Source organism: Ziziphus jujuba, chromosome 1 (assembly GCF_031755915.1).
Source record: "Ziziphus jujuba cultivar Dongzao chromosome 1, ASM3175591v1".
Lineage (NCBI taxonomy): Eukaryota > Viridiplantae > Streptophyta > Magnoliopsida > Rosales > Rhamnaceae > Ziziphus > Ziziphus jujuba.
In genome coordinates, this window is record NC_083379.1 from 27,993,876 (window position 1) to 28,007,834 (window position 13,959).

The 13,959-nt window shown below is 30.7% G+C and overlaps 1 protein-coding gene across 1 annotated transcript; it reads left to right on the top strand.

The window, feature by feature from the left end:
• Positions 1-8,649: 8,649 nt before the first annotated feature.
• LOC107425814 (putative GDP-L-fucose synthase 2) lies at positions 8,650-10,295 on the top strand. The gene is made up of 2 exons (XM_016035858.3): positions 8,650-8,808; positions 9,049-10,295. Exons 1-2 carry the CDS (start codon positions 8,790-8,792, stop codon positions 10,002-10,004), a joined length of 975 nt encoding a protein of 324 aa, XP_015891344.1. The 5' UTR covers positions 8,650-8,789; the 3' UTR covers positions 10,005-10,295.
• Positions 10,296-13,959: the final 3,664 nt, after the last annotated feature.

The window sequence follows — 13,959 nt, forward strand, 5'->3', positions numbered from 1 at the left end:
AATAATCTTATCGTATCCATAATGTGAGAAATTATCAATATACATAATAAAATATCTATAGCCTCTCAAACCAGGCGGTATACAAAAAACTTAAAGATTAATGCCACAATATAAAGATTATTAGAAATTCTGGCACATACTGGTATGACTATAGGAGGACCAACAACAAGACAAGGGAATTAAAATATAAGCAGCAACTTATTAGCTAAATTATGAAAAAATGCCACAAAGTTTCAAGCGATTTGCCATTCCTTGTCATCGCCTATTAAGCCATCAATATTCAACAGTTGACCAAATTGTAGCCAAAAGTTGCAACATTTGGGAAAGGATTCTTTTTTTTCCACCTACTGATGAAAAACCACCTTCTGTGCTAATAAAAACTTAGCAACAATGCCCTTATTCTTATTAGGCTTTAGATCTTCGTCGTGTTAAGAAACCTTCTTGTATCTTTCCTTTTAATTGGTCAGCACAACAAAAAGCTTAAGCTTGCCCAGCTTGATGTCATCTTTCTTCTTGAAGAGAATAGTCATTAACTCTTCCAAAATACATTCAAACTACCTACTATATTGATGCTTTATCCAATATTATCGAAAGAGATGAATTGCTCCTCATTATGTTAAGAGATACTTTTTATCGAAAATCCTTATTAAGGTCCATGAGATTGATATAATAAGAGAGAAGTTTTGGGATAAGCTCATTCACACCACTAACTCCATTATACATTATAGACTTCAATAAATTCAAATAATAGTATTTCTCAATTTATCAAAATTGATAAATTTCCTACTAATCTCAAAAGGCTTACGAATAGTATTCATATAACATAATATCTAAAAAATATTGCATCATGCATGTGATTCTCCATAACCATTATATAACACTTATACAAGTGCTTGAGGTTCTTATATAGCATTAAACCTCAACAATATTATAATTATTTGGTATCTCTAATGGATCAATTTTTAAAGTCACATCTAGCTTTGTGAGTGTCAAACATTACCAGAATCTTTTCACCACTTCTGATAATTAATCTATTCAATTTTATCATGGTATTCATAGGTAGAGTATTAATGATGCTTCTAGCTGTAGAAATAGCAAATAATAAGAATGCATCACATCACAAAGACTATGCAAATGCTATCTTTTTAGCTCCCTCAATCATATCAAAGCACATAATATTGCTAGGGTCCTCGTAGCACAGATGATACTCATACATAGTCCAAAGACAGTCAACCAAATCACCATAAATAAATGCATTGAACGAAGTCACTGAAAAGGTAACTCAGAACCTGTGATTCATGGTTTTTAATCAACTTCCATTGTCATTTCAAGCATTCTACCAAGTAATTAAACCATCGACAGAGTAGCTTAATCACTTGTATAGACCTTGGCTCAAAAGTGAGAGAAAATGAATTATATTGGCAATTTTATGAAATAGGCAAGCTAAGTTTTACAACAAATATATACTTAACATTCTATCTACTATGCCAACTCTAAGTTGATGCCTATAAATTAAACAAATTAAACATCATTATAGGCGAGTATATAAAATTATATTACCATGTCAACATTCTTCCATTAGCAATTTCATGATATGGACAAATTAAGTCTCACGACATGTGAGTACATAAAATTCCATACCACTATGCTAACTAGGCACTAAACCTTATGACAATTCATGATCAGGACATACTAAATCTTGCGATAAGCAAGTACTTAGTCAATTATCACCACTATGTTAAACATAACATGAAGCTTTTCAATAGGCAATTTAACCAAAAATATTCAATTTGGGCATTTTGATTAAATGAAATTGACAAACTGAGTTCCAAAAATAACAAAATAAATAAATAAATAACCATAAAGTTTGAGGATAAATTAAATAAATGAATTTGTTTTTTTAAATAAAATAAAATAAAATAATAATAAAATCATAAATAAAACTAACAATTAAAATAAGTTTTTGATTTCCTAAAAAAAATTCGACTATTGATGTCAACACTCTGACATTAGCAGACGACACATTGTGTGCTGACATTAGCATGTTGACATTAGTAAAAAACCCCAAAGGACCTGTTGCATGTTTCATCTTTAATAAGGAACCAGGTCATGGATCGACTCAGTTTATAGGTTATTAGGTTGGGTGACCCAGCCTTGAACCCATCAATTTCTCACACATCCGACATCCATCTTAGATTTGTATCTCCATGGGAAACAATTAACCCACATCAAATGAAAAACAATGGCCAAACAACTTTTTTTTTTTTTTTTTTTGCCATGGATGTTTCACAATTCAGTGGATTTCAAAGGTGTTTCAAACAAAATTGAACATCTAACAACACTTAATTCCATCTTAAAGTAATTTTAAAAAAAAACTAAAACTCAATTATGTCTGAAACTAAGTTTCCCATGATTCAATGGAAGGGATTTCACAATTTCAAACGAATATATTATTTTCGAATCTAATCGATTAGCCAAATATACTCTATTCCATTTAGTAAATTCTTTAGAATAAAGCCCAGGTCTCAATTTGTCCACAAATAAATTTTACAAAATTTTGAGTTTCACAAAATTATTTCACAAAATAATTGCCCAAGTCTCAATTATTTTTATAATGTAACACGGCATGGTAGAACAAAAACAAACCTTAATTGAGTTTCACATAGATTTTCAATAGATTATAGATATAAATAGTAATATTCTAACGTATCTTGATATAGTAGATTATAAAATGCAAAATACAGCTTAAAACATGTATGATCAAACTCTGATACCAATTATTAGTGCTACCATAACATAAACAAGTAAACATACATTTATTGTACAGCATTGTATTCCCAAGATCTACACACACAACTATAAAACAATATTTATTAAATTACTAATCTTTTATACACAACCATCAAATAATTATGGAATTCTATAACTTGCAAAAAATAATACAGAAACAGTGTCTAATGGATACACTCCACTCTAACCTTTCTCTTTTAGGTCTACACCAAATAGGCATTATAGATGCCTCAAACCCTAATCTCTATCGTATGTATCGTATTAATTCACTAGAAACTTATTCCCCAATTTATCTATATATATAAAATAATTAATAAAAATAATAACAGTAGTAATAATAATAATAATAATGATGATGATGATAACAATACTAAAACTAATACTAATAATAATAATATATATATATATAATAAAAAAATTTAATAATAATAATAATAACATGGAATAAGTCAATTGGGCTTTAGAGAGAACATGTCCTTCAGTTCAATGGACCAATTGAAGTATTACAGATAGTATGTGCCCAAATGCTCTATTGAAAAGGCCAATAACAAGCAAATCTCTTTACTAGCACAAACAAATCCTATAAGTAAATTACATGATTATAGCTAATCCATATAAAATATCTAACAAGGAAAACCCTGAACCTATACAGGTGGTGTTTCAAAATGGCAATCAAAGACGAATTCAAAGGTGGTATGCCTTGATGACTCTTACCCAAAAAGAGCGTGTAATATTTGAAGTATACCACGTGCAAAGCCTTTATAGGGATCCATATGATGGAGAGAAGACCACCACCTTTTTTTATTTGACATTGATGCTCAAATTCAAGTTTCAAGTAGTTGATTCAAATTTTATTTTTTAACTTTTTCTTCACCTGTCAGTTTATTAGTAATGGGTTGAAAGGTGATGATGACGTTTAAATAGCCCTAGAATAATGGATTTTGTTTGGCATATAAAAACATCAAAATAAAGAGGAAGAAGAAGAAATTTGAGCAAGTATGGAAGAGGGAAAAAATTAGAAGGTAGAAAAATAAAAAAATTGCTATCTCATTTTTCTAATAAATCCTCCACAAGTGAAGAGTCATATTGATAGTTTGTACTTTCTTTGTTGCCACATTAGCTTAAACAAACCCATATACAAAGTCCTTGGATTGGGGTTTTTAATTTTTAGAAGAAAAAAAATTTATCTGATGTGACAAAGCATTTGTAGATGAACAAAACCCTTAGAGATGGTCTTAAAATCACTAAACCCCTTAAAATCCTTTTTGCTCACTATACCTTCAGTCGTTCAAAATTATCATATTACACCTTAAACTTTGATTTATTTATTTATTTCATTTTACTTCATTTAATGATAGACATCTAAATTTTGAATAGAAATTTTGAGCGTGTTTGTTAGTACTTTGGAAGCTTCAATAAGTGCTTCCAAAAATTGGAGTGGAGGGGAGGGGAGGGTGGAACAAAAAGCGGCTATAATAACATTTGGCCAAAAAAACTAATAAATGTGCTAAGCACTAAGCCCTTTTCTTATAGGAATGATGAAAAATAGGAAGGATGTGAAATGGAAGAGAGATGGAAAATTGAAAGGATTAAAAAATTCATATCTTTACTTCTTATTATTTGGTATGGCATGAAGAATGAAAAATTTAGTATAGAAATGAAAAATAGAAGGAATGAAAAAATTTTAGATAAGTTTAACTATTTTATATTCATTAAATACATTTTCTTCCAATAACCCTCAAACAGAGGGATTACTTTGGATAGAAAATTTTCCCTTAATTTTCCATCTATCTCCTTCTTCCTAACCAAACATAAACCTATCCCTCCATTTTTCCATCTATCTTTTTCCTTCTTTCCACTTATACACCACAACAAACAAAGCCTAAAGTTTTCCATATATCATTTTCCTTCTTCCACTTATACACCACAACAAACAAAGCCTAAAGGTAATTTATAAGAGAAGCATCAAGGTTGGTGCTTTTCTAAACATGTGCTTTAGGATGTTAGTGCTTTAGAATGTTAAAAAATGAAAATAAAAAAATCGACATTCAAATACATTGATTAAAAAATAAAATACCAAAAATAAATTTAAGAGTGTTTTCCATTGTATATAGTTAAATATTCTACCACTTATTTTATAAAGCCCTTATTAACAAAAGTACGACTAAAATAAATATTACAAAAAATAAGTGCTTACAAAAAAAACACTTCCAAGCATGCCTTTAATGTGCAGAGCTAGGTTGTTGGGTTTAGTCAATTTCAAATGGATCCAATGTAAGTTGGTTTTTAGATTGTCTAAGTGTGAAGAAAAAAAATTCAATCCAATCCAACTTAAAATAAAAAAATAAAAAATAAAAAATAAAAACATAATATTTAAGTCAATATAATAATAATAAATACATATTACAGCATCAGGGCATAATTACTTTATTCCATGATGGATAAGCTAATAACGGCATCCGGTTTCCAATGACAAAAATTCAAGCTTAAATAATAATAATAATAATAATAATAATAAAATTATATACCTAATAAACTTTAATATATCATATACTTATTGGTCTGGATCAGTTTAAATTAGTTATTTTGAAGTACTAAAATTGATAATCAATTAAATCCAATTTGAATTTCAAAATTTTCAATTCAATTCAAATCCACTTCTATTAGATTGATCCAGTAAAATTGAATTTAATTGGATTGCATTGGTTCATTTCATTAGATAGATTATAATTTTGTACACTCACACTAGGTGGATTAGAATTCACTGACAAGATAATAAAAAGAATAAACTTGTTACTCCCACGACAATAAGCTTGAGAATCCCTAAATACTCCCCGTTAGAAGTCACTACTTTTCACATAATGAATTTTAATCTAGAATTTAGATATCTAATATCAATAGGAATAAAGAGGGAGAAATTCAAAATTATAAAAGCAGTATGATTGTTTCAAAAGTTCTGAATGCAAAATGAAATTATAATAACTTGGTCTCTCTCTCTTCCTTTATTCAACATTGTGCATCAATTTAATTATATACATATCAGTCATTTTATATATATTTCAAAGTGTATGCTTGGTATGCACAATGAATATAAGAATAGAATAGCCATTCCACAATTAGTTTTTGTTTTTCTAATATATTTTCAAATTAAGGAATAACTATTCCAAAAGAATAAATAATCATTCATTTAAAGAAATAGTTAATAATCATTCATTTTACCAAATAGTTATTCCTTTTTAAAATCTCAAAATTACTATTCTATATTATAATTTAGATAAGTTTTAAATATATCATTACTACATTTGTGATAAATTTAAATTTAAATGGTTTTATCACATTTTAAAAATACACAAGTAAATATAAAAGCTGCCTATTTTATTAATGTTAACCAAATTTATTATTTATAAAGGCTAAACTTTGTATTTAATTCTTTATTATTATCAAATATATAAATAAGAATTTTAGTTCCTTTTTCTTTTTTCTTTTTTTAATCCTTAAATAGCTATTCCCTTGAATAGGAAAATTTAAAAATTAATTTTCTTTCACCTATAATTTTGTCTCACATAATTATCATTGAAAATTAATTTTATATTTTCAAAAATTAGGGGATTATATAAAAAATTTTAAATATAAAAATCTATATTTGCTTGATTTGTTATGTTGCTTTATAAATTACCCCTATCTAATGCCAATAAGTTATCATAAAAAGTAATTGTAAAATTGAGCGAGAGTAGAACAAATTGTAAATAAAAGATATTTGACGATAATTTATTTAAAATAGAAGAAAGACAAAAAAATGAATAAGTCAAAAAAAGAAGAAGAAGAAAAACAAGTAGAGGATGATGAAGGCATGTATTCGCAAGTTTAGAGCATCTCTAAAAATAAATGCCATTTTTAAATTTGACATTGCCATATGCTAATATATTAAATACAAATGCCATGTGAAATTTTAATATTGATTTTCTAAAAATAAATACTAAAGAATAATATTGCAAATTTATAAATTTTATTTTACTGTGATGGGTCCACTTTTTACTAATTATATATAAAACTATAATATTTAATATAATAAGTGGTTACGAGGTCTAGGCACTTTTATTATTGTGGGTAGCATCAAATTTGACACTGTTAAAATTTAGCATTTTGTATCAAAGATATTAAATAGGGGAATAATGTTAAAATTTAGTAATGACATGATCTTATCGTACTATCTTGCATAGTTAGTTAAAAATAAGATGATGAAAATACATAAATGATATGTACGTATATAAATCGTTTTCTTTATTTAAAAAAATAGAGAAAAATATAATAAAAAAAAATAGGTAAACTAAAAGTTTATAAATTCTGTAAGCACATATATAATACGTCATAAATTAAAAAATATAGATATTAAATATATATTAAAATTAGCTATTTTTGTTACATATGATAAAAATAAAACTATTAGTAAAATAATAATAGTTTAACATATTATTTTTTTACGCTGTCATAAAAGAAAAAAATAATTGAAATTATTTATTTTTTAATAAATACACTTTTTTACTTGTATAAAATGGTAATATGTTTAATAAATTTTTAAACTTCTTTCTTAAAAAACACATATATTTTTCAATACATTTGAAATCAATATAGAAAATAATTTTTTTTTCAGAAATATGTACATAAACATATTATAGCATATTATTTACAATTTTACTAAGAGAGTTATTTTAGCATTGCTATTCCTAAAAAGTATTGACATGAGCTAGTAATAGTATATACTAATGCCAAATTTTAGCATTAATATTCCAAGTGGAAATGTTAAGAAATAGCACTATCAAAATTATAAACCTCATTTAATTAAATGATAATTATTTCAGTATATTAAATTTTAATTACATATCCTTGTGGTATCTTTATCTATAACCTTTTTTTTTTTTTTCCCGTCTACCAAAATTTTATGCATACCATATTAAAAACAAGTGTATGAAGGAATTGAAGAGCCTGTGACAAATCCAATTTATATAGACGTTAAATTTTATAAAATATTAATTATTTTATAACAATTTTTTATAGTTGCCTTTCAAATTTTTTAATAAATTCTACTCTCATTACTAATATTACCATTGACTTTGAAAATTGATATGCCTATTTAACTTGATTTTTCTAGATAATATTTTTCAGACCAAAATTTAAACTTTAAACTTTGATATGTATTTTCAATAATTTTGTGATTGGATCATCCCTACCAATAAACCTATTTAGTTCTTGGTGTAGCAGGAAGACACCTAAAATTGATCATGAATCCTACTTCAATATTACTTTTACCAGAAAAAAAAAAAAAATCAAACATCAATTCAATTAATAGTTTGGGTCCTACACATTTTATTATATAATGTGATTTATTGTCAAGTTTTGCCAATGATAAGTTTGATGCTAAATTTTGCAAAACAGTAACATTGACAAAATATGCAATATCCTATTAAAAAATAAAAATAAGTGGATGTGGCGATATCATATCAAAATGTAAATGCCATTCGATAAGCTTTTAGTGGGCTCAAACCATACAAATTATCTTCAATATTATCAAATTTAATCTCAACAAATTTTTTATTTAAATATATTTTAGTTATATAAACGATCAATTTTTTCAAATTCTAATGGAAAATTTTTGCAAAAGAGCAAACCGACATCATCTCAAAATTTAAAAGGAATATTGACCCCCAAAAAAAAAAAAAAAAAAAGGAATCATATTGTAAAAAATGATTTTATTTTATTTTAATTTTTTTGGTGGAAACATCAATTGAAAAAAATGGGATTTTTTTATTTTATTTATTTATAAAGATCCCAGCAAAATTAACAAATATATATATATATATATATATATATAAATAAAGAAAAAAATAATACGGATCTTCTTTCTCGCTCTCTTTCAGAGTTGGGAATTCGGTACCGAAAACAAAGCGTTCGCAGTTGCAAAGGCTCTGTCTCTTCGGTGTTCTAGAGAAACATTTGACGATATGGGTAGCGCTACCAACGGTATTCTCTCTCCTCTGTTTGGTTGCTGAGAATATGTTAAAGATACAGAAAATAGATTAAAACTTTTTATTTCTATCTAACTCACTTTCTGCTTCATGCTCCAAAATTTCCCCTTTTTTTTCCCACATTTTCTCAGCAAGCAAACGCGCACAAACACACGCACACAAAAAGAATTATGCGCACCATTATTTCCTACATCTTCAAAGCCCTAGAACTTGAATTCTATTTCTCATTTTACAGAAACCACATCGGACTCTTTCATCTCCGATAAATCAGCAAAGATCTTCGTGGCCGGACACCGTGGCTTGGTCGGCTCTGCCATTGTCCGCAAGCTCCAAGCTTTGGGCTATTCCAATCTGGTCCTTCGCACACACGCCGCGCTCGATCTTACCCGACAAACCGATGTCGAGTCCTTCTTCGCCACCGAGAAGCCCCAATTCGTCGTCCTTGCCGCAGCCAAAGTAGGCGGTATCCACGCAAACAATACGTATCCGGCTGATTTCATCGCCATCAACCTCCAAATTCAGACCAACGTCATCGACTCTGCTTACCGATATGGCGCCAAGAAGCTCTTATTCTTGGGTTCATCTTGCATCTATCCCAAATTCGCTCCCCAACCCATTCCCGAAGATGCTTTGCTGACCGGCCCATTGGAACCCACCAACGAATGGTACGCCGTGGCCAAGATCGCCGGCATCAAGATGTGCCAGGCTTATCGGATCCAGTACGGCTGGGATGCCATTTCGGGTATGCCCACAAATCTATACGGCCCGTATGACAATTTCCACCCCGAGAATTCGCATGTTTTGCCGGCATTGATGAGGCGGTTTCACGAGGCCAAGGTGAAGGGTGCGAAGGAAGTGGTGGTATGGGGCACTGGTAGCCCTTTGAGGGAGTTTTTGCACGTAGACGACTTGGCGGATGCGGTGGTTTTCTTGATGAACAAGTATAGTGGGTTGGAGCATGTGAATGTTGGGAGTGGTAAGGAAGTGACGATCAAGGAACTTGCTGAGTTGGTGAAGGAGGTAGTGGGGTTTGAGGGAGAGCTCGTATGGGACTCGACTAAGCCTGATGGTACTCCGAGGAAGCTCATGGATAGCGCAAAACTAGCGGGGTTGGGTTGGACTCCCAAGATCTCGCTCAAGGATGGTCTTGTTGATACCTATAAGTGGTACTTAGAGAATGTGAAACAATAATTTTTCAGGTAATATCTTCAACTGCGTTTCTCAATCAGTATGATCCATTCTTGTGCTGTCATTGTTAATTCATTATAATCTATCAATGCTTCCATCACTTGGGTATTCGAGCATTGAGATGTACCAGTTATGTGGAATAATTTATATGTGATTTATCAAGATATATCTTTAAGGAGAGTACCAAGAGGAATCGAGTTGTCGAAGGAATTGAAACAGATTATGCAATTTTGTATAATTCAGTTGTAACTTTCCCGTCTCTATTATATATAATTAAGTTTGGTTGATTATTTATTGTTCGGACTGACTTGAGAACTGGGAACCGTCAAATTCTCTACAAGTAACGGTGTTTACAGGTTTTTAATTTATTATCTGATAGTAATGACAATATTGCCTGCTTGTACTATTTCATACATCCGGATTTGCAATGTATTCCTGCCTACTACTGGCAAAATTGCTGTTTGGAAATCACGGTGCATTACTTTAATTCCATGTTATGCTTACAGATTTTTTTTTTCATAGCATGGATTGAGCCTCAAGCTTCATTTGTCTTCCAGTTAGCCATTGCATGCACCTGCTAACTAGTTTTCCACCTCGCAGATCATTGACTATGTTCTCTGTTTCAATCCTTCTATTGGCCATTATGTGTCCTCCAGTCTAATTATTGGGCATGTGCTGTTTTAGAGAGGATTATTGATGCAACCTATCTCATCCTTGTCTTCTCTTCCTTTTGTATGCATTTTGATTTTCCATTAATTTTTTAAGTCAACTACATTTGGTTTTTAGCTCATTACCTTTGTGGCTCTGCTAGAAAGATGACCTTCTTTAAGCATAATGAGGTCTCTTTACCTAATGTTAAAATTAAATAGTAAATCATAAATCACACTGCATATTCATTGTACTCTTCCACATATAGGCATTGTTTAGGAGATTTGTAATCTTTAATCTGATGGTCTGGACAATGGGTTCATGATGGTCAGGAACATGATTTCTTTCCTAGTGTTTAGGATTATGAGGATTATGAAGATGGGATTCAGAAATAGCTTAACGTCTATTTCCATATAGGAGATTTGGTATTTACTGTATAAAAGGTGGGGGCAATATCTTGCCGTATATCAGTTATTGGCACCTCCATCAGAAGCAAAATCTGCAGAAAAGTATTGGTGTGAAATCAAAATATGTGTCTTATTGGCTAATGTGAAGGCTCTACAAATTTCGTACGAAATTCTTCTTGTTTTGCTTAAACTGGGAGCATCAAGCCCAGAGATTACTGATACAACCTTATTTGTACTCTATGAGAATTATTAGCTGCTGACTTGAACTTCGGTGTTTCTTCATATGTTGAGTAAATTCTAGTTTTTGCATTAAATTTGAGACTTATCGAATAACAAATGGTGAATGCTTTCCAATAGTAGAATTTTCATAGTTTTTTTGGCTGCTGGAGCCTGGTCCCCTGGAGGAGCAATTAAGGGTGTTCTCCTTTTTAGGTCATTAAGTTCTTACTGCAGAAACTTAAGTAGGCTTACCTAGCTACTTTTCTTATTTGGAGCTGATGACCAAGAGCTTATGGTTTACGTTAATGGTCTTTTATAATGTATATACCACCAAATGTAGAAGACAAGATAATGTATATACTGCCAAATATAGATAAAAATTTGTTGTAGCACAGTCTAGAGAGATAGTATTACTATTTTATGGTCAGTAGGAATGGTTTGCCCTTCTGTGGGAGAATCTTAATGGGATTTGAACCAGGTAAACGTTTCATGGCATGTTTGGTTATACCCTTTCTTATGGTTCCTTTATTAATCATCGCACAAGTTACACTTAAGCTACAACGTCAATAATCCTAGAATGTTATTGTAGTGAATAGCTCAAGTTCAAGCGACTTAAAACTTGTTTGATATCTATTATACGAGACATTAGCCACTAGGAGCGTATAGTGGGTTATCATGATGCAATGACATCATTTCTTCCCTGAGTTCGATTGGTATTCTTCTTTTGTCTGTCATTAATATTCCTGCTGCTAAAGTTACGATTCTGTGCTTCTAAGTAGTGTTAATTTCATAGAGGTTCTTTTTAGCACCTATAAAGAGTGATAATGTCTGTTATGTTAGCTTAGCTTTTAACATCAATGGAATACTGCAATCATTCTGAGTAAATGGAACTTCAGTCAACTGCCTTGTAGTTCTATCTGTAAAGTTGCGGTAAAAATTTCTGGTCTCTAGATTTTTAGAGGCTTTACGGTTCAGGCATGAGGAGTGATATATTGGATACCGTGGTTGAGGAAAAGGTTCTCTTTAAGGGCCAACTCGGGGATGCTTAATATGGTTTCAAGCCTGGTACAATTTGACATGACTCGTGAAGTGGCACATATAATCACTTGAAACTTCCATTTTCTTTTTTTTTTTTTTTTTCCTAAACAAATTTACGAGTGCCGTGTATATAGTCTTTCTTTTTGCAATTGGCTATATCGTTACACTATATGGGGAGGGCTTGAACTTGTTTAACAATTGGACAATTACAATTCCTTATATGTTAATAGTTTCTGTCTTGGCCGTACCTCTCAAAAGGCAATTCAATGGTTCTATAGTTCTGCTTGACAACACACTGATGAAAACAAGTTTAAAGAGTTGTTCTTTGCTGAAAAAAGTTTAGAAGTGAAATTCCTCATTCTAAACCTGTCAGCAATGTTGCCTTTTCATGTTTACCCTTAACAATTCGTTCAGTTCGATGGCCTCCATATCCAACTGTGCTGTCAACTGGTTGGGTTAGATATCCGATCCTACCTGAACTTAGCTGCAATATTTATCAATAATATGCTCCAGAACATTTTTGGGGTAATATTTAATGAAACTTTATGCCCTTTTTATATATATATTTTTTATTGTAAAACTTTTGCCCTATGCTCTGTTATTTAGGTATTAACACTCTGAACACTAATTCATGTTACCATTTAGTGATGCTGCTGAATGAATACCATAACATAGCTTCAGGTTGTTAACTATGAAAATATAGTGCAAAAATTAGGGGCCATTGTGGGAAACAAACTGGCTTTAACAAGGATGCCATAACTAGCTTGTCAAAAGGGACTGGTTTCTAGTTCAAGCGGTCCAGACATCTTGCTGTTGCCTGCTTTCTATTTCTGTCCATTGTTGGGTGTACTGGTCTGGAATAGATGGATTCTTTTAAATCCGATGGTAATAAATGGAGGAAAAAAAAAAATTTGAATGACTGTTCATGTAAATTGAATGGGACCCCAGGATTTCACATTACACATATGATGATGTGAGGTGTATGAGGCTTGTAGTTTTCATTTTCCATTTTAGGGATGGTGAAGCAGACTTGGGAAAAAGGCAAGTATTTTTTTTTTTTTTGGGCCTTTCTGCAATGGAAAATTAGAAAATTAGAAATGTGACTGACCCTATCAAGGTAATGTGAAATTGTAATGGATGGTCTTATTTGAGCTTACAAACAAAATAGAGACGCTTCTGCAGATTTCCATTCACAGAAGTTGCAGGAAGACAAGATTGCAAAGTTTTTGAATAATAATAATTGCATTGGGCAAAGCTCTCTGCTGTTTACCCCCTCATTGATTGCTTCTCAATTCTAAAGTTGCTTGAGAAGTGCAGTGAAAAAAAAAAGGAAAAAGAAAAAAGGGAAAAAAAAAGACAGATGAATAATGAGCTCAAAAAGGGGATGTATAGCTAGTCCTCTAAATGTAAATTAGGAATTCAGATCCTGCTCTATTTAGGTTGTGTTTGTTGTAAAATTGAAAAATTATTTTCCATTTTTTTAGTGATTCTTTCCAAAGAATAGTTAACGAAAACAATTCTATTTCTCAGTCCAGAAAATAAAAAAATCAAACTCTATAATTAAGAGTACCAAAAAAAAAAAATGTAATAATAAAAATCAAGAATCACCATTTTCTGTCATATTTCTTTGTACCAAAATTTGTCTT